Below are 26899 nucleotides of genomic sequence, written 5' to 3'. Positions count from 1 at the left end.
GTATTATTTATTCAGTGCAATTTTCATACATTCAACAATACTCCTTTTTTGTATGCGCTTAAAACGGTTCAATCCAGGGTAGAGAAGAAGAGATGACCAGTTGATCTCCCGTGTTTAGAGCTGAGGAAAAGATGTCCTTGTGAAGAGGCTCTAGATCCGCAGCAGTGGTTGTGACGATCTTCTCCCGAGAACTTCGTCATAGTGGAAACTGAAAATTCCTGCAAGAATGAAATGCTTTTGCCACTGATCAACTCAGTATGGAACTAGGGCTGCACAATTTGGGGAAAAGATCTAATTGTGACTTTTCTGACAGATATTTGTGATTTGCGATATGATTTTTGAATGTCAATTAATTGATTAAGTTCAATATTCTAAATGTCTCTGATTTGTACCACCCCTGATTGGTGTACATACCTGGTGCACAAGAAGCACAGCACCCCCGACCGAAAATGAAGCTCACCAATCCGAATTTATGTGCCACTCACACACTACGCACACCCACCAACCAGAAGTGGCATAGTCAAGGAGGATGAAATGAATATAATAGTCAGTAATGTGACAAAATTATCTGTGCACGATTATTTGTAGCTTTTACGATTAGGTAATTGCGTTGGTTCATATTGCGATTGCGATAATTGTGCAGCCCTATATGGATCTCAAACTTGGAGACTACTTGGGATTGCAATAATGTGCAAGTTGGACTCAAGCACGGAGCGTGGAGAGCAGAGCAAGGTACCTGAGCCTCTGAATGTCCTGTTGCTGGCCCCGATATCTCTCCTCTTTTTGGATGGCTGTAAGGTCCTGTTTGAAGGTATCCTCATAAATGCCTGACTGGCGTTTCTCAAAATGTTCAGTGTCCCCCCTGCTAAACAGACAAAAACAGGACATTGAGAGAGTACTCTAACCTTTCTGGTTTCTTGATGTTCAGAAAAAAAGTACAGTAATGTGCTCACCCTAGTCTCTTCCCCATGACTGACTGAAGAAACTTTCTGGCTGAGATCTGACCCAACACCTTCCTGTAGCTATTTGTGAAGATGGCATCTGCGTGTCTTCCAGTTCTAAAATTGATTTTATTTATGTTTATTTAGAGACGTGAAACCACAATGCATGGTCACATATTTGTATAATAACAATTATTATTAGCATTTTAGAATGGTTGTAGACTGGCCTAAACACGGCTTCCTGTGTCTGTGACGAGCTATAATCAGTTTTTGGCAGCTGCAAAGGGTCTTCCAACGTCGAGCTCATTAAGATGGATGTAGCTCTGTGTCCAAACCTGCAGGTCAAAGCACAGGTGAGATATCATTGAACTTTTTCAATTATTTCAGTGTTTATTATTCACACTTCTATCCAGCCTGGTTTGTTTGAGTGTGTTCCATATGGAAAGTGAAGACTGAAGAATCTGCCTTTACAAACACACACAAAAAAGATTACATTTTTATTCAGCGATGGAACTTTCCTTGTGTGTGACATCTACTGATATTAGTGGCAATCACATCTGATAGATTTGATAGATCTGACAAATCTATCTAATACAGATGTATCTGATAAAATGACTCTAAGGCTGAGAACTTAAAAATACAGCATGATTCAATCTTGTTTTATCAACAGCTTGACCTGCACAATGGCCTTGTTGACCTTTGACTACAATGATGGAGAGAAGCCGCTCCTGTGACCTTGCACTATAGAGCTATATTTGAATATCATACTACATATTTCTCATTTGAGTCCAGGCTTTGTCCACTGTCACCTCATCCTTTTGTCCGCATGCTGTGTAACAGGATTTAGAGTGCAACTGCAGGGCTTTCACTTTGGGAGTCTTTGTCATCACTCAACCTTGGTTGAGTTTAAAAAATGGAGCTACATTTCCACAATCTCTGGACAAGGCACAAATGGTTTGCAGCATTCAATAGCTACCTGGAAAGACTGGTGAAAACAGCCACTGCGGATGCCTCATTACATGAATCAGCATAGACACAAAAAAAAAAAAACATAATAATTGCAGTACTTCAATGAAACAAAATTGTGTAATTGCCTGTATCTCGTAATGCACAGATAACATAATAAACATGAAATATTAGTTTAAATGTTTCTATTTACATAAATACATTGTCAATAAATAATAAAAGCAAAATAATGTAACATAACTCAAATTATGTGGAAAGGTTTTAACAAGATTTTGTGCAAAACAAACATTTATGTAAAATATCATATTTTTTCTTATGTACTAGAAATGAGCTATTATGTGAACACAGTTTACAATGTAAAGGCATTTTAATGCTGTGTGATATGGCTTCCTAAGCCTATATGTCATTCTTATGAAAATTAATTAAATTATAGTTAAAGTCGCTTACAATTACAGTTTAGGGTGAGACTACTTCTAGCCACATAATTTTCTGTCAGAAATATGTGTCAGAATATCTGAGAATATTACACAATTTAGTAGTCAGGTAACAATTGTGTCTTATGACTCACTTCAGTGATGGATATCGAGGAGAACAAGATATAGGCATCAGCAGACAGCACAAAGCCAGTAGTGCGGTCCTCTCCATCATTTTTGGACAGTCCTGGAGGGAAAACTGGAAAGAAATGGCAGGGTCAAAATTACATTACTAAAACCGCTGATGCTATGTTTTTCCCACTTGCTCAGATATTACTGCAGAGGAACTGGGAATTGCTGTTATAACAGCAGTAATGGCTGTTAAATAACCAATAATAGTCTTCTGTAATGTAGAATTTGTTCATTTGTTTGTAATGTCTTACTTAGCCTACATAAGTGTAAATGTCAATATTGCAACATCAAGTCATCATTTCTATGAGGGTCCCAGAGGAAAAAGGGAAATTCCTGTTAAAAATTTGTTAAAAATCTTTAGGCACCAGACTCTCAAGTAAATTAATAAATATTCTAAGATTCCACAACAGCAAAATATGAAAGCATTTTATTTTATAGTCAAAATGTACATACCGGGATATTGCTGCGCTTTAATATCTCCAACACTCCTGAATGTGAAAATTGGTTGGACTGAGCGGTATCATTCGTGGTCAGTACTTTCAGCACTGCTGATCATCTTCAGACCCTCCTAGATGATAGTGCAGTTGTGGCCCCCTTACCAGGAGTGAAGAAAAATTAGTTTTGTGTGCACACCTACACTGCCTGTCTTTATGAAACCTGCGGAGAGGAGAGGAGAGATCATCTATACACTCTAACTTCCTATATCCAATCTGTTTGAGCTCAGTGAGTGCCTGAAATCTCTCTCTCTCTCTCTCTCTCTCTCTCTCTCTCTCTCACACACACACACACACACACACACACACACACACACACATAGACATAGACACAAAATAACCTTAGAGTAGAAATCACTCACTAGACTATTATATTATATATTTATATATATATAATTATATATATATTATTAACATAATATTAACCACGAAATAAATAGTGTTAATTACTTTATTTAATACTTACCAAATAAAATAGCCTACATAAAATCTTGACCTACACCACACAGTTGGAACCTTAATCATACACGTTTGTACTCCGAGGGAACTGTTTAGCTGACGGAACAACACTGATATCAAGCAAGGGCTGAGGACAAGAGGCTGATACAGTAATATAGCTTCTAGTGTTAAACATGGATAAATACAAATGTTAGATTTTCTGTCATTAAGATGATCTACAACATTGCATAAAATTAGTGAATTGGGCTACTAGGCTACTGTCCATTGTAATGAGCCATTAACGTTTAAAGTTGTCATCATGTCATGTCTTCAGGTGAATGCAGATAACCTTACTACTAGTAGTAGGACCCATTGGTTCTGTTAAATTATTAAATGTTAAATAATTTGGGAAAGCTAAAAGTTTAACCAATTACAGTTTGAAGAAATACCTCAAACCCCAGCGGTATCATAATGAGATCCAGAGTGTTAACGTTAAATCTACAAAAGTTGTTAACGTCATCGCCAAGTCTGTCGATACATGGCCGTAGTTGTTCTGTGAGTGCATCGGTCAACAGGAACGTTAATGTTAAACAAAAAGACGAATTGTTCAAGACGAAGTTGGCGACTGGACCAGGGTTTCATGACTTCATCAAAGATGCTTCTGCCAGCAAGAAATCGACAAGCATCAATCAGGAATCCGACAATAGACATGCATATCTTCCTGAGGACGCCACGGATGGAAATTCAAGGAAAGGTTTGTGTGATTGTTTTCGGGTACAGAAGTGCCGGCAAAGGAATGTATCGTCGGAAATGTGTGTCTTTTTAAGGTTTGTAGCCAGTTGACATTGTACCGCGTGGTAAAACAGATACATGTACATTAAACCTGATGCATCTCTCCTCAGTGTTTTTTGAAACCTATGGCTGTCAGATGAACGTCAATGATACTGAGATTGCTTGGTCAATTCTGCAGAAAAAGGGATATCTCCGAGCCAAAGAACTCACTGAGGTAAAGTAAAAGTATTATGGCTGAATACTGAGTGAGATCAGAATATTGAATGCTGATTTTCTTTTCTGTTTTTTTTTCTCACTTTGAACACTTTTCTTTCAGGCAGATGTTGTTCTCCTAGTCACATGTTCAGTCAGGTAAATGTGTTGATGTTTTAATTATTAACTTAAGATATTTTAGTCCACATTTCTAAATGCACTCCATCAAGGCATGCTTTGTGCATAACATTGTCTCACTTGCCATGGGATGGCTTTGGATTGGGTGTCTTGTCTGTCTATAGAGAGAAGGCAGAGCAGACCATCTGGAACAGACTTAAACAGCTCACTGCTCTTAAAAAGAAGCGAACAAAAGCTCAGGGTCCCATGAAGATTGGACTTTTAGGTAAAGTAGGCTAGTGAAAGTTAATGCTTTGTTTAAATGAACTTGACTCCTGAAAGCCATTACTGCATAATGTTGTTCTCTTGGTTGTGAGGGGACCTGAGAGAATGTTGAGTTAATTAGGTGACTTTCAAATCAATTTGGATTTGTGTCCCTGTTTTGGCTCAATCCAGGTTGCATGGCAGAGCGTCTGAAATCAGAGCTACTGGAACGGGAGAAGCTTCTAGATATTGTGGCGGGTCCGGATGCATACCGGGACCTCCCCCGCTTGTTGGCTCTGGCCTCTGGTGGACAGCGAGCCAGCAACGTGCTTCTCTCCCTGGAGGAGACCTATGCTGATGTCATGCCTGTGCATCACACCACAGGACACAGTGCCTTTGTGTGAGTCACCTGTATTGGATAACATAACAACACCTCCTAATAAACAGTTATCACTGATTTATGAAAACATTTTTTAAAAAAGTTTAACACTTATTTGTCAAAAAGGCAGTTCTGTAAACTTGCTTTTGTCGGATGAAAAGTGACAGGCTGTGGAATTTCCTTTCACACTGGTATACCTTGTTCACTTTATGAGTACAGTAGGTTTTTCATAGTGGCGGACATTCTTATGAATGTGAATGTAAGTGTAGATAGAGCTGTGTAATTAATCAATTGATTCAATTATGACTTCCAACAACGACAACATTTTCGAAATGTAATAGTTATTTTGCAGCATTCTGTTTTGCAACAGTGCTTTTGTTTTGTCTTAAGTGATAAATCCATCGCATCCCTTTGCTTTACAGTTGTAACTCTTGTATCTTTTCTTGTATCTTGTATCTTTTTTGCATATATTTTTATTCTATTTTTTAGTCTTACTATCAGAATTATATTTGAAATTCAATTGAATCTATTGTTAATTGTTTGAAGTTTAGAAAATGAATGATGTTTCCAAAATCATTGAGTATTCATGATCGTGATCTTAATATTGACCAAAATAATCATAATTATGACTTTTGCCATAGTCGAGAAGCCCTAGGTTTGGATGTCAATGTCTGTAACTTTGTTACTCACTGTTCCCCTCAGAAACTTTTCTCCTCTAGTAATAGGAAATACTAGTTAGTGTGCAGTGTGTATACCTGCCAGTTCCTCAAAGGTTGAGGTGGAATACAGAGGAACAGAAATATCAGATGATCAAAGGTGCCTCTCCTTACAATGCTGTTGGAAGAACCACATCAAACAGTTACACAGAACTAGGTGTCCCATCAGAAATTCTCTTTGTGTCTTTACACAAAAAAAACGTTTTGTTTTCAGAATTTAGAAATGGATAGATAGATAGATAGATACTTACTTTATTGATCCTCAAGGGGAAATTCAAGAAATGTAGAAGTGGCTTTCTGAATTCTGTGTATTTCCGTGGTAATGGAATGGGTTCCTAACATATTCATATCTATGGTACCTAATGTCACTCCTACAGGTCCATCATGAGGGGTTGTGACAACATGTGCAGCTACTGCATTGTGCCTTTCACACGGGGTCGGGAGCGGAGCAGACCAGTGGCCTCCATCCTGGAGGAAGTCCGGCTCCTCTCCGAGCAGGTGGTGAAACTACGCATGCTCACTGCTCTGTTCAATCATGTGCTCTGTGATGCACACTATATACATATAATGTTGCCATACTTTTCACCCTTAGGTCATTTAATGTTTGATTAATTGGTCAATAATTAAATATTTAATTATAACACATTTGTGTACAAAACACCTCATATCTGATGGGTTTCTGAACCCCTTAGCACAGTTGTGGCATATTGAATGGGCATTTCATATACAAATGTGATAGTCCTTTTCTTGGCCAACACCGCGCTCTCCCAATTCTTCTCTTGTTTCTTTGTGGGTGCGTAATCCAGGGAACTCATAAAAAATAACAAATGGTCGCACTCCAAAAATCTTTGGCCGAAGGCCGAAACGTTTGTCAATTAACCCCTGTGCTAAAATGGATTAAAAGCAAGAAAAGATTTTTGGAGTGCGACCATTTGTTATTTTTTATATACAAATGTGATAAAATATAGGAAGATGGTTCCAGAATATTCACACGTTGACCTCTAGTTGTACTCCTAAAATTGATTCTTCATTGTGCTTGAAATAAGTGCTCAAGATCATGTAGAGCCACTTATGTTAAAGCATGTTTGGGTTAAAGGAGTCTTGCCATACACTTTTTAATTATTTTGTAACATTCCTTAAGATGCTTGTGTAAAGTCTGCGAAGGGTATTTTATTGAAAAGCCTGGTCGTAGACATTGACATATCTTACAGCCATTGACATTTTTTTACAGCCATCATGAAAAAATGGATTCCTGCAGCATGACTCCTTTAAACATAACACATTGAAAGTATCTTAAATGGCACAGTCATTACAAGTCAGACAAGTTTTTAATAAAAAGTGTGTGAAAAGATTGTATTTTGACAGTTCTTTTGATCCCTAGGGGGTCCGGGAGGTCACGCTTCTGGGCCAGAATGTGAACAGCTACCGGGACACATCTGAGCAGCAGTTCTGTGGGTCAGAGCCGACTCAGCTCAGCCGTGGCTTCAGCACCGTGTACCGGATCCGCCAGGGAGGCCTGCGGTTTGCTGACCTGCTGGATCGCGTGTCACTCATTGATCCCAACATGAGGATCCGCTTCACGTCCCCCCACCCAAAAGACTTTCCAGACGAGGTAACCAGCCCACTGCCAGAATACAGATATGCACATCACTGTCCAGTTCCAGTCCAGTTCAATTTTATTAATCCATGTAATGCCACTACCAGTGGACAGTCTCGCAAGGCCCTTTATAGAAATGAAGGCTAACAACTCATATCTATAATGATTTCAGGCACAGCAGAGAAGATGTAGACAAGGTAAAACTTCATAGACAAACTGAAATGAATTCTCAGAAATTGCTTGGACTGATGCAATGGTTTGGTTAGGTAGAACCCTATCAGGCAGGCAGGTCAGGTTGACTCCAAACGTTGCATCAGGAAATGAGGCTTCGTGGTGCTCCTTTCAGCCAGTTTCAGCTACTGGGTGGATGTTTCACATTTTGTAATCATTGTAATCATTTGGTAATCAGATTTGGGTGCTTTTATATTTGTATTTATATTAGCCATATAAGAGAACACACACTCACACAGATTGAGCTACAGCCCCATGTTTCTTGTTTCATAGTCCAAAAGTGCTGTTGAATGATTCAGTTGGGAGTAGTGGAGGACATGGAGGTCAGGGGTTAGGTAGAATAAAAGATATTCTCGGTAGAATACTGTGTTGCTGGTATGCACGGTGCTTATAGGAGCCCCTAGGTCCGAGTCCCCACTATAGACTGGTCTCAGGTGTGTCCTGTTCTGATGTGCGCAGGTGCTGCATCTGATCCAGGAGCGGGGGAACATCTGCAAGCAGATCCACCTGCCAGCGCAGAGCGGCAGCAGTCGCGTTCTCCAGGCCATGCGCCGCGGGTCAGACACCCCTCCTTCCTCTGTTTGCCCAGATGTTTTGTATTCCTCCTCATCTTCCTCTTCACCTTCCACTACTAACTCTTCCTCTTCCTCTACAGTCTACCTGTGTTCTCCAGTCTTTTATCTCTTCCTTCTTCTTCCTCTTCCTCCCCTTTTCATCTTCCTCTTGCAGAGTCTTCCTCTTCATGTACAACATCATTGCTGTTTCCTCTCAATCAGTTGTTTGAAGGTTGTGGATATAGTTATAGTATACAGGACTTCTAGTGTTTAATGTGTCATTTGGGATTACCAGCACTGATTTGTAGTTGCACAGAGAGAAAATATAATTTTGCTTCTTCCTTCTTGTGAAGGTGTTTTGTCACCGCAGTAGTTGCACAGTAATTCAGAGGATTTAATGAGTTTTCTGTCTTTGTAAATTGCAGGTACACAAGGGAAGCCTATCTTGAACTTGTGGAAAATGTTTGCCGCATAATTCCTGGTGAATATCTCTTTGTCTCTTTATGGATTATCTAACATTAATAAACTGTCCCTTCAAATGCTCTGATGCTGTTAAAAACATAATTATGCTTTTCAAATATAAAGAAAACTATCTAATTATGGTTGCCTGCCTATTACTAGCACATTATCTTACAAACTTTTCATCAGGGTATTGATTCATAGACGGCCTGTGGTAGCTGAGGAAGTTTCCGTAAAGTGGGCTATGATTGCTGAATGTATGTAAGGCTTGAATGTATGTGAGGCAAACTTTGCATCCCTGACATATCAGCATTCATGATTATTTCTAATATGGACAGGTCAGTGCGGTGTTTATCTGGCCACTGATCATCTTAATAATCAGTAATAATTTTTGTGAGACTAGATACATTTAGAGTGAATGACTCCCAAGCAGGCTGTGGTGGTTTGAGAACAACCCATGACATTTCAACTAGCTATGAATGTCTTTGTGCAGGGGTTAGCCTAAGAATCACTTCTCATGTATAGTTACTGAATATACTGTATGTACAGTAAAGCTGGATGGAATGTGGTTACAAGGTAGGCTGTGGTGGTTCTGAGGGAGCCTATGAAAGTGAAGTACTGTGTGTGTGTCTGTGTGTGTGTGTGTGTGTGTGTGTGTGTGTGTACAGGGGTGAGCCTGAGCAGTGACTTCATCGCTGGCTTCTGCGGGGAGACGGAGGAGGACCACCTGGAGTCGCTCTCTCTGCTCCGAGCCGTGCGTTACAACGTGGGCTTCCTCTTCGCCTACAGCATGAGGAAGGTGAGCGCTTCCTTTTCTGTTTGTAAAGAACACAGCATGTAGTTGTTGTGAGCTAAAAAATAGAAATAATTCCCAAATAGTGATTTATAATGCACAGTGAAAATAATATGCACAGACAAATCGAATCAAACTCTTAAAATAATTTTCTAGAAATATTGTTTCTGAAGCAATTTGCCTTCATATATATAATTGTAGTGTTCAGTTTATACTGTTCAATTTATATCCACCATACTGTTCAATTTATATCCACCATATATATATATATATACATATATATATATATATATATAATTGTACTGTTCAAATAAATTGAAATTGTACAGAACAAAATAAATTATGACGGAATCAAATTTAATATTTAATTGCTTTATACTTCAATGATTTAATAGGAGTTGTTGGAAGTTACTGCTGCTTCTGTTGAGCACAGAATCAGAATTTCCACCCATATACACCCCACTCACACACTCACACACTCATTCACTACACTCACTCACATTCCATCCCTTTGTCATACAAACATCCAGAAGACCCATGCGTACCACCGTCTCCAGGACGACGTCCCAGCAGAGGTGAAGCAACGGCGACTGCAGGAACTCATCTCTGTGTTCCGAGAAGAGGCGGTCCGTGTCAACAGCAGCCTTGTGGGCAGCACCCAGCTCGTCTTGGTGGAGGGAGTAAGTACTGCACCCCAACTCATGAGCGCCAGTGGAGCTTAGTGTCCATTGTGTCTCCTTTGTCTCTGCTGTCTGGTACTCAGCTGCCCCTTACTGGACTAGTCTTTCACCCAGATAGAGGGAAACATTGATTGATTGATTGATTGATTGATTTGACTTGATTTAATGACCACACAGCCAGGCTGGTGGAGTTTGTTCTCAGTACAGCTCAGTACAGCTCAAACATAATTGGAGCTCATTTTGAGCCAGTGTTAGAGATGTTTTCAAGTTCCAGATGTCCAGATAATGTGTATCCTGTTTACATCACTGCAAGCTACTGTATATTGGTTAGTGGTCTTTTCCCATGATTATATTTTGAAAAATATATACAACACGTTTGAACTCATTTCCTACAGTGACTGAATTAACCATATTTATTTAGTAAAGTAAGAACCTTTGTGATCCATCCATTGATTTTTGTTGTAAAAAGGCCCTGCTGGACCTATGTTTTGTTTAAAGATGAGACTTGAGTCTTAGAAAGCAAAAGCAGACTTGTCAGTTTGTGCAACGCTGACGAAACTGTCCTGTCCTTGCTCAGGAAAGGCTTAGCAAATCACATGTTTTGTGCAACATGTGAGAAAAGTTCCATTGTTTGAAACCTGATGTAAGCACTTGTAGTGGTGGTGTTTGTGCTACACTGATGCTACTGGTGTTTGGTATTTCAGGAGAGCAAGAGATCTGCTCAGGAGCTGTCTGGCAGGAGTGATGGCAATGTGAAGGTGATCTTCCCCAAACAGGAAGTGCCTGGCCTGGACCCTGGGTCCTACGTGGAGCCTATCAAACTGGGAGACTACATACTGGTCAAGGTAGAGAGTTGATGATCAGAGAAGATGTGAAGAGCACAATATCCACAATGACATTTTGCCGTATTCACCCGGTGGCCAGAACGAGGCTACAGGGTACACTTGCCATCACACTTCAGTTCAGCAGATGGTGGTAATGCACTCCATTTGCAAACTGCCAAAAAAAAAGCTCACGGAAAAAGAAGAGTGCCCGAGTACTTTCTTTTTCTTCTTCTTCAGTGAGTTTTTTTTTTTTTTTTTTTTTTTTTTTTTTTTTTTGCCAGTTTGTAAACGGAGTGCATTACCACCATCTGCTGGACTGAAGTGTGATGGCAAGTGTACCCTGTAGCCTTGTTCTGGCTGCGGATGAATAAGGTGAATAGCTCTGCCATTGCAAATGGGATTTTATAGTATGTGTATATGGGTTACAGTAGTGGCCATACATTATTTATGCTTATGTAAAGAACAATGATGCAGTGTGTCTCATTACAAGCATTTTTAGAACACTTTGAATGTTCTAAACACTGTTATCCAAAGGCATGTGACAGCCAGTGATCCAGCCAGTGATCTTAACTGGCCAACTGTATTTTTGATCTTTTTCCTGCAGATTACCTCCGCCAGCTCCCAGAGTATGAGAGGCTATCCTGTGTGCCGCACCACACTGAGTGAGGCCACTCATTACTCACCTGACACCCTCCTCAGCACCCTGCAGCAGCAGCACTCCACCGCTGAGCCCCCCAAAGACAGCCACGTACACTCCTGTGGCTAACAGACCGTGTGGACATTCAGACTGAGATTGAAAGAGGGAGAGTGAAAAATGTTCCCTTGTAGAGAGAGAGAGAAAAAAAAGCACTCTGGAGAAGGAGTGGTTAAAAACCCAAATGTATTTATTGTAATGCTCGAACATGGAAGGCACAGATCCACCACAGCCAAACAGAATGTACTGCAAAGAAATGCATATGTGGTTTATAAAAAAGACCACAGACGTGTGCAGGTTCAAGTCTTTGGCTCTCATTAATTACACCCTGATGCACTATGCGGAGAAGACTTTGCTGACTAGGAGGCCGGAATGGAGGGATAGAAGGAAAGAAGGATGGAGGGATGGGGTAGAGAGATCGAGGAAACGACTGACTCATCCTCTGAACTGAACATCTGTTCCAATCAGCATGAAGTCCTGAGAGGGGAGAGAGCAAATGACTGAGTCAGCACTTTGGCAATGCCCTTACAGTTACACAGCTACACCTGATGGTGTTTGTATAATGTTTGTTTTATAGACTGTGTAAACCATGCATTTATAAGGTATCACAATACCGTATATTTTCTCAGGTTTTTATTTAAGCAGTTATATCTAACTAACCAGCAGTTTTCAACTAATGTTGAGTGATGTTACTTAGCTTTTATTCAGGATTATGTACTTGCAGGGCATTAGTGTGTGCTTAATTTAATTTGAAATCTGGATGTAAGGACATCATGAAAATAAAGATAGCTCTCCTATTCTGGGAGATTTAGAGGATATCTCACCTTCAAGACCTGCAGCTGAGTGTTCACAAGATTCATCTTTCCGATTGCAGGGAGAGGGTAGCCTTGCTGCAGATGAGCTTGAGGGAGAGAGAAATACCAGAGAGATTTTATCATGTTCCCCCTGGGAGTACACCAATATATCGCTTTTCTGGAGACAAGTTGCTGCACTGTTATTGGGTAAGAAATACTCACCATTGATTTTAGGGAGCACGGCAACCTTCAACACCATCAGGAAAATGTTATCGAGCGATCTCACCTGTAGGGTACAACATTAGGGTTATGATGACTTATAAATAGTGAAATGTTTGCCTTATAGTACAAAACTGACAGTCCTTTTTTCATGCTGTCCATAACTCACCTGAAAAGGACCCACGTAACTGGCCCCCAGTGCCATATCCATTCTGTGGGAGGCAGAGAGATATTTGGCTGCATATGTCATGGCTTGACGGGCTCTGAATTCTCCCATTTCCCTAACAGCTGTCAGGGTGGGCATAAGCGTTGAAACTCAGACTCACCTGTTGAGGCTGACCGAGCCGGCTAGTTTCACGCCGGTCACGTAGATGTGGGCGCTGACGCTGGCTTCCTGGGAGAGAAGAGATAGGGTGGGGTTGGGGAGATTTGAGAGGATGTACAGTTTTATTTTATCTGCCTTTTCCCAGCCCTACCACATCCCCATACAAATGTATTTGGAATAATCATAAACAGCATTGGAAATCTGACATGGCATGGAATATCAACATTATTTTGTGAGGACAAATGGCTTGTGCCCTCTCTAGGACATGCACATTCAGCTAGTGAATGTTGTTATTGATACGTTAGGGATTCACATAAGCACTGATCCAATATAATTTTACATGACTTAACCTGAGGTTGTAGGATTTAATTTTTTTTTAAATGTATGTATCCTCCTATACATCAAATCATAGGGCAAAATATTTCCTACACCCACGTCCAGGTTCATCTCCCAGGAGCATAAATAAAAAGAAAATTAACCGAGTTGTAAATAAAAACCACTTAAGATGCTAAATGAAACATGTACCTATAACTCCTTAAACTGTAGTCCCAGCATAATCTCCATAATTTACACTACCAGTGCAGCCACTGTCACTAAGAGAGTGCTCAAAGTGACTGTTTTGCAGACTTGTTTTTGGTACAGGGAAGCTTTGGGGGAGCAATGGTCCAAACGCTGCCATAACTAGAGAGGAGTGTTCAAAATCATAAACCTAAATCTCAGTGTCCCCCCCCTAAGGTCTAAACCCTGAACCCTCAAAGACTTCACTGTCATCCGTTGATAAGTGATTGAGTTTGAGGGGCTGCAAGGGTTCAAAATGCTTATAACGGGAATGGGATAGCACCTGTGACCTATTGTTAAATTGACAACACCATGGCAGTTGTTAACTGATGTTTTTTCAGACTTCCAACCCACCCCGTGTTTCACGTCACAACGCTATGAACTGTGGGTAATTCCCTAGAGTAAAGCCTGCATAGATGCTGACTTACGGAAAGGGCACATAAAGAGTGTGAGCGATTCCTCATGCACAGTGGGACAGGCCTAAGCCCTCCCTCGCGAAGTTAGCGGGAACGCTCATCAAAGTCTGAGAGTCCGTGGGGGGGATTCACCGTCCGTCTCGTTCATTTAAGGGGGGGGGGGGGGGGGGTGGCGGCATTGAGATTCACCGTCCGTCTTGTTCATTTAAAGGTGGCGGCAGCCCAATAAAGCTTTGCGGGAGTGAGGGGGGCCCTGCTTGAGACTCACCATGTTGAGAATGAAGAGCGGGGCGAGAGTGGTGTTGGGCAGGATGGCGTAGGCCGTCACGGTGCCCGAGGCCAGCAGTGTGACGTTGTTGAGCTGGAAGCTGATGTTCGGCTGCTTGGTTGTCTTCACCAATAGCTTCATCATCATGCCAGGGTACTGCTTTGCTAACTGTAAAAGATGAGGGATTGTTAACATGTATTCCATACCTGTGTGCATAGTGAGGGTTTCAGAGATTCAGCCATCTGTATGATATAGAATACTGTACTATATATATGCTTGTTCTACGCATAATCTTTCAGTGAATAGTAAGTTTTCACTCTCAGGGGTTTGTGTCAGATGTCTGAGGAGGAAGAGGGAGTCATTGAGGTCTGTGATTTGTATTATTTTTTTTTAAATTTAGATCGAGACCCCACTACTGCCCTGACTAGAGTTGCTTTCATCACCTTCCATGCATAATGGAAATGTACCTCTGACCTCGTTTTAGCTTGTTTTTTGTACTCCAGTAGAGGTGTGGCTCTGACTCAGAGGCAGCCACCCTCTGGTTTGGGGCTTGAGCGGTGAGCAGCGAAGGTACCTGTGGGATGAACGCTCCAAATGTCCTGGTGTTGAGCCTGATGGGAGAACTGGGGGGGATCTGGAGGAGCAGGAGCAGGTATTTTGAGCATCAGTCTGGGAGAATATTTTACTTCACCGTGTTATTTGCAATATCTGACTGAATGCAAGCCATACTTTTAGATCTTTGACATTTGTTGGGAAGTCTTCAGTTGTATTCATTTAAAGGTTGGAGAATATCAGAATCAGATATGTTATCTTGTGTGTCCTTCATTGGTTTTGTACAGTCTACAAACATGTTGTCCAGGATACATATTGTGTGCAGTATGCCACTTGCTTACATTATATGTGGCCTTACTAGTGCATTATAAAGTTGACTTCCATTTGAGCCCGGGCATTAGCCTGCTCACCATGTCATCAGTGATGAAGATGTTAAAGGCTCCTGCGTTGTGGTAGACAAAGGCTGCGGAGTTGGCGGTGAATGCCGAGACGCCGATGTAGAGCATGTTGTTGACCTGCGGAGGTAGACCGAATACTGGCGGGGAGAATGGAGGCTCCTTGTGCTTGCCGATGTTGTAAAACTCGCCCTGGTCAGAGACGTTCATACATTCAGTTATTGATTTATTCTTTTGTTATTCTTATGAAGGACAACACTTTCAGTACAAGCAGTGAAATCACCTTTAGGCTGAAGTCCACAAAGGACTTGGAGACGATGGGAGATGCAACCATTGAATATTCAATTTCGGCATACTTGTCCACCCGTGCCAGAACTTGTAATTATGAAGAACATCGCAAAATTACAAACAAATCAAGGATCTAAAATTACTCATGTACCTCATAAATCTCTCTCTTTTTTTACTGAATGTCTACATACATTGTATACATACATGTTCACATTGTAGACGTTGTAGACATGTATGAATTTAATGACATTTTGATGAATTTAATGAGTTTAATTACTGCATGGTTGTCCATGTACCATTTAAAGTCTTCAGTTGGGGATTCAGTTCTGCTATGGCATCGGTCACTAGGGGGCAGATCTGTAAGCATGAGCCGACGGTTCACACCAGTTAGGTACATGCATGTGATGAAAAAAAAATCAGTTTAGTGTGATTTAGTTTATAGCCACACAAAGAGCCTCGCTGTTCATCTCTCTCTTACCTGCTTCTGTAGGGCGCTGCGCAGGGCCTTGTCGATGTAGGCACTGAAGAGGTTATACAACCAGCTTGAACAGAAAGCCACAGAAGCCAAAGTAATAGGGGGGGTGATCTTAGAGTGAACGTTCTTTTGTTGTACTGCTTGTGTTAGAGCTACAACTTATCAGTGTTTTAAAGGCGTAGTCCTTGAAACTAGTGAAAGGCTGTTGACATTTGAGAACAGCCAATCAACTTCAGACATTCCTTCTGTTCTGCTTTTCCTGTTTTTTTAGTGTATAGGCCAGATGAAAATCTAGTGGAAATTGTGGAAATTTTAGCTGCTTTTGCTGAAAAGTGTAATAGGACTACTGTATATCGCTTTGGACAAGAGTGTTTGCCAAATACCATAAACATAAATGTACCATAAACATATATAATCAAGGACTGCACCTTTAATGTGTGCTGACTTTTTTATTAATTTTGTAAATCTGCTGAACTAAATCACAGACTTTCCAGAAGTGGGATAATTCGGTGTATGGCGAACGTCAGAAGGCTACATCATAAAACAGGACAAATTACATCCATTTTTTCATGCGATAACATTGATTCTGACAGCGATTCAGCAATGATTAACTGGGTAATACTGTTAACCTGCTTTTTGAATTCTGTTTTATCATCTACATGTTATTGTTTTGTACAAAGGCATGCAAAGATATTTTTTTCAACCATCAACACTGACTACAGTACCCAACTTAATCAGTGGTCCAAACATATACCAATGTTTTGAATATAACCTATACACCTACAGTTTATTTATCATTATTTTACCGTGTACAGTATGTGTCATAATCAACGTTATTGCTTGACAAGCGGATGTGATTAGACCTGTTTTCCAGTGTAGCTTTCTGACATTCGGTATGAACCGAATTCTGAGAAACACATGAATACCACTTCTCATCCCCCACATCCTTTGAGAAGTTGTGATGTTAATCTAAAGCACATGCTCTGCATATGAAGGCATCTAATAGGCCTGATTTGCTTAGTCTGGCTATCTATAATTGGGTTGCGTCTAGACTTGGCCGGGGGTTAGGTATATAGGTGGAGAAATGGGCACCTCTACCCGGCCACAATGTTTAACAAGGTTACCTAGCTCCACCGTGGAACTTGATGGTGGCACTGCCGACGTTGGAGGTGCAGCTAACGGTACTGACCGCGGGGCGGCCGGTCTCGTCGCTCTTCAGAGCAATGTTGGTGGTGATAGTGAGCGCGTTCACTGCCAGGTCAAAGGATCCACTGTCCTTGCTGAAACATGACAAGAGAGAAATGGCATGGTGTGGTACCATTGCGCTTTAATTTCTACAAATACGGTTGAGTGCTGTAACTGTTTGTCAAGTTCCTGTTCTTGTTAAACAGTCAAGGAAGGTTGATCAGTGTCCTCTCTGGATGTCTGCTATCTCTACTGGTCTCTGATTTCCACGACAGCATGCATATCACAATGCTGGCAGCCCTTGTACTCATGCACCTTTGGAGTAGGTGTTCACATGGTGACAGAAACAGAGGTATTTCTTGACAAATGAGAAAACTACATCACCAATCGGTACACTTAGAGTACATCTTTGGAAACACAATACTCAAATGAATCTGTTGGTGGTACCAATGAATCTGTTGTCACACCAGTGGTCTATAACTTAAAAACGATATTTAAGGATTATTTGAAACTGTAAATGCTCTTTAAAATGGTCATTATGGAAATATGTAGAGACTGGTTTAATTATCAGCTTTACAGTAATCATCTCTTGGCCTTCAGAACTGCGACTGCGAACAGAGTGTCTTTTGTTATATCTGATTCTGTAACACTCAGAAAAGTGCCTAAAATGGTTAGTAAGCGACAGTAAACTTAGTTAATACTCACATGAAATGTAAATATCGCACCCTCCAGTTTCCATGGAGGCTAATGAAGGCGTTCCCAATGGCGAGACTGACCCCCGTGCCTGGAACCATCCCCATCTCTGACTTGGGTAGTCCCAGATTTGTGATCTGCATTCTGCACAGGGATAGTATACATACTCAGCCAATTCATACATAACCTGATATATCCACAGCAGTAGATATGACATGCACTAAAATTAAGTAAAGATATCCATGGACAATAATACCAGCTCTCCCAGCAATGCCATGCTATATGTGTGCAAGTCAAGTCATCTACTACCTGAGATCTAGCCCTTAATCTAAAAATGTGCGATACTTGATACCTTTTCTCACTGTTAGGACTGATAATCAGTGTTAGCTCTACTCTCAACTGGTAGGTGCATTCTTGGGATGAATATATAGTCCCAATTTAAACATGTTACTTTAAACCAGTGAATCGGGGCGCCTGTTCAATATAGACAGTACAGCACATATTATAGTAGGAGGTCAAAGCTGTTGTGTTGACACACTAGAAGAATTATCAATTAAAGAATACAGTGCCATTGATGTTGACTTTAAGAAGTGAACTGAAAATGGGATGTTCAGTCTCACCCTGTAAGGCTGTATTTGACCTTGCCAATGGGAGCCACCTTCTCTGTTCCACTCAGGTCAGGGACCTTGATGGTCTTTAACTTCTGCTGCAGTGTTGCCATCCCAATTTGCCGAGCTGTCAATTAAACGTCAGGTTTTCTGTTTCTGTGGCTATTTTAGTTAGCGAGACACTTTATCGAAAACAAGCCCAAGAGCAGAGGAAGACTACATTATGATTTTGGAATAGCCGATACTATACTGATATATCCATGTTTACACACTACATGCTGTGCAGTATACCAGTAATGACCCATATCAATGTTATTAACTCAGTGCTTATGGAAAAGAAGTGATTGAAGGTGACTGTCCAAAAGCAAATCTTCAGTGTTCAGCAAGCCATTCCAATAGTATTGTATCTTACAAGATGGCATTTGGCTGTACATTATGTTGAATCTGTAGTCACTGATGTGTTGCTGAGCATTATGTAAAACCAGGTTACTTATACAGCTCTGGAAAAAAATAAGAGATTATTCCACATTTTTCTGACGGTCATGGTCATATTCAAATTTGCAGTGGTCTCTTAATTTTGAATATGACCGTCAACTCATTCAAATGTCACTCAGCAACCGTAGGATGACATCAGAAAAATGTCCAGTGGTCTCTTCAGAGCTGTATATCCTAACTTTGCTAGCCTTGAATGTGTCTCAGATGTACTGTGATGTAACATACCATACTCCAGCCCCTTCTGTGTGAGTTTGACCTTGACCCCTGCATTTGCACTCAGAGTGAAGGGCACCAGGGCCAGTAGTGCCAGCAGACACCAGGGGGACATCCTGCCCAGAGTCACCTGGGAGTGAAAAGGACATAGAGGTCAGAGAGGAGCACCACAGGTGATGCGTGAGAGTGAAAGCAGAGTTGTACAAGACTGAACAGTGAATGTTGAATGTTTTTGCTCTGTCTAAGCATTGATTAATCTGATTTAGTGCTAATTGGAAAATCAAAGTTATGTAACAGATTAATAGACAGAAAACATGTTTTGTAATTGATGGTGTATGTCTGTGTCTAGGGTTTTGAGCAGTGTTTTTACTTGCAGTGTGACACAATTGAAATAGGTTTCAATAGCCCCTTTCAGACCCCTTAAATACAATAAAGCACACAATAGCACAGTTCACACTTCTTCTTACTTCTTCTTTGACTGATTATACTTACTTAACTTCCTCCTGGTCTACTCTCATACGTAATCTGGGTGGCGATCTAGTCCACAGTTACATCCTTTTTATTATGACCGCCGCACAGCAGTCAGATTTTTTTTTCTTTTTTTTCTTTTTCGCATGTCCAAATTTCCGTCAAGGATTCCCGGGACACTGAAAGACCGGGGTAGACGAAACTTGGTGGGCATGTAACTCCATATGGATAGCATGGAACCATCGTTTTTCGTTTTGATCTGTAGCCCCCCCGCTGGACTGCACCCCCCTGAAAGGAGGGTAGGGCAGACAGTTTTCTGTGAATATCTCGAGAATCGTAAGGTTTAGGAGGACCATTTTTTTTTTGTATGTTGATCTCAAGGGGCCATGTCAACCCATTCCATAACCACTCATTTCATGTATAGCGCCACCTAGTTAAACACAAAAAAGTAAAAATGAGGTGTTGTAATCGCAGGTATCTGTGACCTAACATAGTCAAAACTGCACGAAATTGGAAGTGTAGGATCATTATGACACCCTCTGAATGCACACCAAGTTTCGTGGAATTCCGTTCATGGGGGGGCCACACAATAAATTAATTTATGTTACTATACACCAACTGGCCTGTAGGTGGCAGGAGACAGTTTTCTGTGAATATCTCGAGAACCGTAGGGCCTAGGAGGTCCACCTTTTTTTTGTATGTTGGTCTTAAGGGCGCATGTCAACCCATCCCATTACCACTTATTTCATGTATAGCGCCACCTAGTTAAAAATTAAAAAGCAAAAAATTAGGTGTTTTCATCACAATATCTCTGGCTGACATGGTCAAAACTGCACGAAATTGAAAGTGTAGGATCATTATGACACCCTCCGAATGCATGCCAAGTTTTGTGGACTTTCGTTCATGGGGGGGCCTTACAATAAAATAATTTATGTGTACATTTAGTGACCGTACACCAACAAGGATTCCCAGGACACTGAAAGACCGGGGTACACGAAACTTGGTGGGCATGTAACCCCACATGGATAGCATGGAACCATCGTTTTTGTTTTGATCTGTAGCCCCCCCGCTGTACTGGACCCCGCGAAAGGAGGGTAGGGCTAGGGCAGACACAGTTTTCTGTGAATATCTTGAGAACCGTAGGGCCTAGGATGACCAATTTTTTCCGTATGTTTGCCTCCAGGGGTCATGTTAACCCATTCCATGTGCACACATGTGCATAAACAGATACACACACATACATTCACAGTAATCATACGTATGACACATACTCACACAGTAGACATGCACAAACACACATACGCAGGCAAACACACAAGCACGCACACACACACACACCCACACACCCACACACATAAACATAAACGTGTACACGCACACATGCACACAATTCAAGAATTTCTCAGAATTATGAACAGGCAAGATGGGGGTGGGGTTGTATAAAATGAATTTTACATGTGAAATCTATGAACTAATCATGTTTTGGTACTTGTTGTCTAGCAGATACCAGTGAGAATTGAGTGTGGATAATGCATAAGACAGTTAGAATCATATAGGCCTTTCAGCGTGATTTATTTTTGTGGAAAAAATGTGCTGGACTGGGCGGCGGTCATATTTTGTACCGTATATTTTGTACAGTTTACGTAAGGAATGTAACCTTAACTGTCCAATATATCTCTGATAACTGCTGGATTGAATGGTGAGAGGAGGTGTAAGTGAAATTGAATTTGTGGGAATACTCTGAATTCCACCAATTATTAGTGGCAGCACAGTGACTGCTAAAAGAATTTCCATTTTTGGCATTCACTTAAAAGAGAACCTAATAACCCAGAGCACTCTGCTATGTTACCTTGATGGTGCTCACATTGTACTTTCAGTGTCTCTCTTGTTCCTGTTGAACTATTTGACTTTATGTGATATATAATACAAAAAGCCTGTACAATTGGGTAAACCAAGCATCTGTCAAGCTTTGGTAATAGCTTTAATTATTTGCATGTGTGTGACTGTCCCACTCTGAACTTTTCTTTTATGCTAGGTAGTTATATCCCTAAAAGTTGTTTGAGATTTTTGTCTATGGTGGATTAAACAGAATATACTTTGGTTTCATGCAAATTTTACATATTTTGTACATAACAGGAAGACTTGCATTTTGGTTGTTCTTGCTTTCATCCAGTTTTGCATTTCTGAAAGAACGTCTGTGTTTGTCAGAGATGTTGCCGGAGCCCCATGACTAGGGTGCAAGTCAGCGGGCTAGCTGGATGTTTATTAAATTATGCAGGCCCTAAATTAGAGTCAATGAGGAAGCAGGGAGCTGAAGATACCCTCAGAAAATAAAAGCCGTGTGACCTAGTTTGTTTTAGAAAGAAATCGCTCTGTGCTGAACCAAAAAGACACCAATAGCAGTCTTAAATATGTAAAAACTAACAACTAAAGATGTCCCACAGATGTGGCAAAAGTGAGGAAAGGACTTCCTCAGTGAGTGGACAAATCTCTGTGAAGTTTATTGTTCAGCATGTGGTCAATTAAAAATTCAGCACAATCTCTCTCCCTTGTTCTCTTGATCTCTTCCTCCCACTTCCTCTCTTTGTGAATGAATAATCACAACATGTTTGATTTGACACCTAACTCTGCATCACAGGCTTTTTAAAAAATAAAACAATAAATAATGTAGCAGTACCTCACTTCTTGCCATATAATTCAACTTTCAAAAGCTTTTTGTTTTACATACATACATACATAGCACGCCTGAAATGGCCATCAGTTTGGACTGTCAATCTGTCAGTTCTTACCATACGGAGGGGAGATGTGTGAGGGGATCTCTCTTAGCCAGCGGACACGGAAGGAACTGTAGTAGTAGCAACAGTAGTAGTAGGACAAATTGAAAGCCTCTCCCTGGGTGATGTCCTGTCCTGTCTTGTGCTGTGGTGTGGTGTGGCTTAGCAGTGTGTCTCCAGGGCTGGTCACAGGGGAGGACTGTGAGGGGAAGAGACACACATGGCCTCTAATTCTCCACACCAGGAAGCAGTCTGCTCTGAGATGGAGTTGGAGCTTTCAGTTCTCTTGACTCCTACCCCCCCCACTCCCCCAGCCAACAGAACGCACTCATGGGGTTACGGAGTACGGTGGGTGGGGACAAAATAAGGAAGTGCCCCAGCAACTTTCCGTTCAAATGAAATTGTGTAGATTCCAGTTCATGTTTCTCAGACAATTGAATGCGGATATAAGGATGTGTGGCACTAATGGTGTATATTACTGGATGTATTGCCATTAGATATGGTTGGTTTCCCACCATTTCACTTTGCCTCATTGGAGCAGATTCTGTTTACTCATTACTTCATACTAGCAACACATTATGTGGGTGTAGTGTCAAATGAATGGGGTTGGCTTGCCACATGCAGCAGCTAAATCAGTGTGAAGCCATTACAGTCATTTTCTTAGTGTTTGATTCAGACTAAGATTAAAGGTGTTACTATGACAAGCCTGTTCAATTTAATAACATTTAAAATGAGACATGTATGCTTTCATCTGTGCTCAATTATGCTCACTGTGAAAAATATGCATGTTCTATTCTGCTTCACAATGAGCATTGATTAAGCAGTCAAGAGAGAGGGAAAGGATAAAATGAGTTGAATTCCAAGCAGCAGCCTGCTTTTGGGTTATAGATTTCCCATCAAACCATCCTACACACATAAAGTCTGGCTTTTACAATGGAACCTGTGGTAAACAAAATATTAAATCTTGGTGAAAATGGTATGCGAATGGTATGGTTTTGGTATGCAAAAATTATGCTAGAAAATGAAACATAGTGACACTGGATTCAATACACGTTCATGCATGTTGCATTTGCTGCTTGTGGTATTTAATCTTATTTAGAATATTTTTGATTTGTTCTTTCAGAAAATGGCCCTTTCACTTGGAGTGCCGGCTCTGACAGCCTCATTTCAGTTTGGAACAAGGAGTACTGCTGTGAATTACAGAGGTACACGTGAACCAAAGATTCTACAACAGAGCTCTGTTCTAGAATCTTTGATGTGAACTAATATCTGCACTTGCAATGCTGTAATGCACATGACATGATGCCTGTGTGGGTTAGGGAGGGAGTGCACTGTTGTTTGATAAGAGCAACTGACAGTGGATTTAATGTGAAATAATCTAGTAGAGCTGGTTTGGTCAGATCATGTGTTTCTGTTCTCCAAATGGCAGAGTTAAAATGTGGCAATAGCAAAGAGCAAACCACACCCTCAAGCTTATAAATAAAAATGTGTCTACATTCAAATAGATCTCTACTGCATTGGATGGCAGGTTAAATCAGCATCAGAGCATGTCTGACATTTGGACTGGCTGGGAAACCTGATGCTGCTGACCACCAACTCACACTGATGTGATCAGTTCCTACAGGTGACCTTAAAGCAACATGGTGCAGTTCTTTTATCAGGGGCGTAGCAAGCGTGTGGGATCTGGGTGTTATAACGTACACACTTTTGCTGAAAAACGATTCTATCCCCCACACTTTTTGTCAGATTAAAACGAAAGTAAAATATATGGAAATAAACGCTCACGTAAAGAGTTGGAACCTTATGTCTAAAAAGGGCGGGCTCAAATAACGCGCACACACAGAGAGACACAAATAGGTCTGTTGATTTGATTGAGCGGTCATCCAGCCAATCGCGCCAGTGAAGAACCAGATCCGCCTTGATCAAATTCTATGTGCGTCCTTCAAGGCTGTGCTGCTGCTTGGGTCTGCATTATAACGTCTGCAGTGATCAGATTTGAGGTAGAACTGAAATAATAATTGTTACCACATTATGCTAAACGAAAATTCACTGTCTGACTTACAGTTTTTGTCACAATGTAGAAATGCAGGGAGTCAAAGTGAAAGCGGGGGTGCGCGCACTAAGGCACTTGTTGTTTCTCCAGAAAGGCCCTTGGCTACTGTTCATAGAGCATTATGCTTTCTCTGCCTATGATTCGCAGCTTTTCTCAAACTATGGGCCTCCTCAACAATTAGCCTAGGCCTACTGCACGTAGCCGCGAAATTAAGTTATGCCCGGTGCTTCACACGTCATTTGCAGCAAGTTTGAATGGTATGGAACCGCTGACTGAAAGAAAAATAAAAGTTTCCCCATTCAGAAATAGCCTACTTATTAATTTGGTGTCATCAACTATATAGACATAGCCCAGTCAGCACACATACGTCTCCAAGACGCTCGGAAAAAAACAGCTTCATTACATCACGATCCATTTAGAACGTCTTATTTGATCTTACAAACGGCGGCACATTTGAGTTCTACATCTGAGAACTAAGATTTCCACCATGTAGAACTCAAATAGAACGCTTATGAGCGCTCATGCAATGTGTGCATCCCTGCAGCAAGTGAAAGGTGGGATAGAAGCAACAATAGTTTAAAAAACGTGGCTTCCTGTAACTATCATTGGAAACAGCATAGAAACTGCTAATCATAATCTTTAAATTGACATTAATTAAGCTGGCTATATGCAACACAATTTATTTATATTCCCTTATGTTTGGGTAGACTTCAAACGTTTTTGAATTTGAGCTTACAGTTCTTTCATTATTCTGTGTCCTTTACATTTATTTAATAGGTATTATAGTTAGGTCTATTAATAGTCCAGTGATACCTCGAAATTACGCTGTTGTCTGTTAGGCAATTTTATTGTAGCCTGCTAACCCATATGCACAAAACATAATTTCTGAAATGATTTCTTCATTTATAACATGAAATGTGTCTCCATGTAGGGTAGTGTCAAATAGTGAAGAGATAGCAGGTAGATAATGTAGGCCTACGTGTCACATGAGCCACACAGATGAGAAGCGCTGCTTGTTCTGTCCCTCCCAAACTGCCTTAAAATGGTGTATTAAGCAATCAGAATTTCAAAAAAATTTTGGGGGAAAACTCTCGGACAGGGAGTTGGGAGTTATTTATAATTTGGCCGGATTGTTTCACTTCCCTATCCCACAACCCCCACACTTTTAAAAAGCTTGATACGCCTCTGACGTCTTCAAACTCATTCTGATGTTACACTGACTTGTAATTGTGGAGAATGAAGTCAGAATCAGAATCAGCTTTATTGGCCAGGTTTGCGTAAACAAACAAGGAATTTGACTCCGATTAACCTTTGTTCTCAAAGTACAACACTCACTTAACATATAAGAATAAAGAATAACAAACATAAAAGAATACAAAGCAGAACAGTAAGAATGGAATGAAGAGCAGTGGAATATGGCTATGTAGTGTAGTTACAGTGTGTACATTTGCAATAAATAGAACACTATGGGTGGGATAGGGCAGTGTAATTGTCCGGGGGGCAATTACACTGAATATTGACACCAATGGGCATAGATAAACATTCTTTCGATGTGTTTCTTTAACTCCAATAGGCTTAAAAAGCCACAGCGGTCCTAGAGGCCAACTGGACATATAATAGTTCCATACTTGTTCCATAGAGGGCAGTAAAGAGCCTTCATTGCCAAGAGTTTCCCACCAGCACATCATCTCACACAGATAATTTTTTTGTTAGTGAATCGACCAGCTCCCTGATTCATGCCTAATACGACTGATGCATAACAACAAGGCAGGGTCCAGCTGACCTGGGGTGGAGCTGTAGGTTAGCCCCTTATGCTCGTCCATTGTGTATCTGTCTGGCAGTGCTGTGTGTTAGCAGCTAACTCTCATTGCTACAAACAAACACACGCGCATGCACACACACACACACATATGCACACACTGTCACACACACACACACACACACACACACACACGCACAGTCACACACACACACACACACACAACCAAGGCCTTTGTCAACTCTCTCACAGGACACCAGTGGATGACAGGGAGGGAAACTAGATCCCTCTCCCAATGTGATCACTGTACAAATGGACAGAGAACACTGCAAGCCAAAGTGTTTGTTGCCTTGTGTGTATCTCTCTCTCTTTCTCTCTCCATCTGTGTATGTGTGTGTGCGTCTGTGTGTGTGTGTGTGTGTGTGTGCATTCTTATATATGCATGTGCTGCTGCCACGCGTTTCATCCGTATTTCAGATGTGGGATGGGTGCTGATGACTCATCTCTGTCCTCCTCTCACCAAACTCTCTATCTCTCTCCCAGCAAAAGCCAGAGTCAACCTCTGCTATACAAAAAAAAAAAAGAAATCAAATCTGAAGATGACCAGGTAAAAGGCTCCAGTAAA

At 41.0% G+C, this 26899-nt stretch overlaps 3 protein-coding genes across 5 annotated transcripts; 1 reads left to right on the top strand and 2 right to left on the bottom strand.

Annotated features, from left to right (window-relative positions):
• Positions 1–49: 49 nt before the first annotated feature.
• On the bottom strand, positions 50–3528 carry ghrh (growth hormone releasing hormone). Of its 2 annotated transcripts, XM_042089883.1 has the most exons (7): positions 3473–3528; positions 2966–3106; positions 2476–2579; positions 1169–1276; positions 954–1058; positions 737–862; positions 50–218 (listed from the first exon to the last, which is right to left on the bottom strand). In XM_042089883.1, exons 3-7 carry the CDS (start codon positions 2553–2555, stop codon positions 197–199), a joined length of 441 nt encoding a protein of 146 aa, XP_041945817.1. In that variant the 5' UTR covers positions 2556–2579; positions 2966–3106; positions 3473–3528; the 3' UTR covers positions 50–196. The 2 variants fall into 2 exon arrangements, with proteins under 2 accessions (XP_041945817.1, XP_041945816.1); XM_042089882.1 differs by lacking the exon at positions 3473–3528 and having other exon boundaries at positions 737–865; positions 2966–3123.
• A 27-nt stretch (positions 3529–3555) lies between these two features.
• On the top strand, positions 3556–13398 carry cdk5rap1 (CDK5 regulatory subunit associated protein 1). The gene is made up of 13 exons (XM_042089698.1): positions 3556–4198; positions 4347–4450; positions 4553–4587; positions 4731–4831; positions 5002–5209; positions 6282–6402; positions 7286–7516; positions 8192–8289; positions 8712–8767; positions 9414–9544; positions 10069–10218; positions 10923–11063; positions 11647–13398. The coding sequence occupies exons 1-13, from the start codon at positions 3916–3918 to the stop codon at positions 11806–11808; spliced, it is 1821 nt and encodes a 606-aa protein (XP_041945632.1). The 5' UTR covers positions 3556–3915; the 3' UTR covers positions 11809–13398.
• On the bottom strand, positions 11906–22733 carry LOC121707272 (bactericidal permeability-increasing protein-like). 2 transcript variants are annotated; one of them, XM_042089700.1, is made up of 16 exons: positions 22478–22733; positions 19233–19350; positions 18525–18639; positions 17917–18048; positions 17151–17306; positions 16030–16072; positions 15848–15908; positions 15547–15638; positions 15279–15455; positions 14891–14950; positions 14317–14484; positions 13076–13143; positions 12919–12961; positions 12753–12816; positions 12561–12637; positions 11906–12213 (listed from the first exon to the last, which is right to left on the bottom strand). In XM_042089700.1, exons 1-16 carry the CDS (start codon positions 22478–22480, stop codon positions 12172–12174), a joined length of 1419 nt encoding a protein of 472 aa, XP_041945634.1. In that variant the 5' UTR covers positions 22481–22733; the 3' UTR covers positions 11906–12171. The 2 variants fall into 2 exon arrangements, with proteins under 2 accessions (XP_041945634.1, XP_041945633.1); XM_042089699.1 differs by having other exon boundaries at positions 16030–16093; positions 22478–22732.
• Positions 22734–26899: the final 4166 nt, after the last annotated feature.

Source organism: Alosa sapidissima, chromosome 4, assembly GCF_018492685.1.
Source record: "Alosa sapidissima isolate fAloSap1 chromosome 4, fAloSap1.pri, whole genome shotgun sequence".
Lineage (NCBI taxonomy): Eukaryota > Metazoa > Chordata > Actinopteri > Clupeiformes > Clupeidae > Alosa > Alosa sapidissima.
Note: the sequence above shows the minus strand (reverse complement) of the source record. Positions and strands in the feature narration are given on the sequence as shown.

Excerpts from the sequence above, each read along its gene's own strand:
- ghrh (XM_042089882.1), bottom strand. The coding sequence starts at position 2,555 with ATGATGGAGAGGACCGCACTACTGGCTTTGTGCTGTCTGCTGATGCCT. Across the intron at positions 1,277-2,475 it reads CCTCGATATCCATCACTGAA|GTTTGGACACAGAGCTACAT; the intron begins GTGAGTCATAAG and ends TTTGACCTGCAG. Across the intron at positions 219-736 it reads CAGGACATTCAGAGGCTCAG|GAATTTTCAGTTTCCACTAT; the intron begins GTACCTTGCTCT and ends TCATTCTTGCAG.
- cdk5rap1 (XM_042089698.1), top strand. The coding sequence starts at position 3,916 with ATGAGATCCAGAGTGTTAACGTTAAATCTACAAAAGTTGTTAACGTCA. Across the intron at positions 6,403-7,285 it reads TCCGGCTCCTCTCCGAGCAG|GGGGTCCGGGAGGTCACGCT; the intron begins GTGGTGAAACTA and ends TTTGATCCCTAG. Across the intron at positions 8,290-8,711 it reads CTCCAGGCCATGCGCCGCGG|GTACACAAGGGAAGCCTATC; the intron begins GTCAGACACCCC and ends TGTAAATTGCAG.
- LOC121707272 (XM_042089699.1), bottom strand. Across the intron at positions 15,639-15,847 it reads CCAACTGAAGACTTTAAATG|TTCTGGCACGGGTGGACAAG; the intron begins GTACATGGACAA and ends CATAATTACAAG. Across the intron at positions 12,638-12,752 it reads CGTGCTCCCTAAAATCAATG|CTCATCTGCAGCAAGGCTAC; the intron begins GTGAGTATTTCT and ends CTCTCCCTCAAG.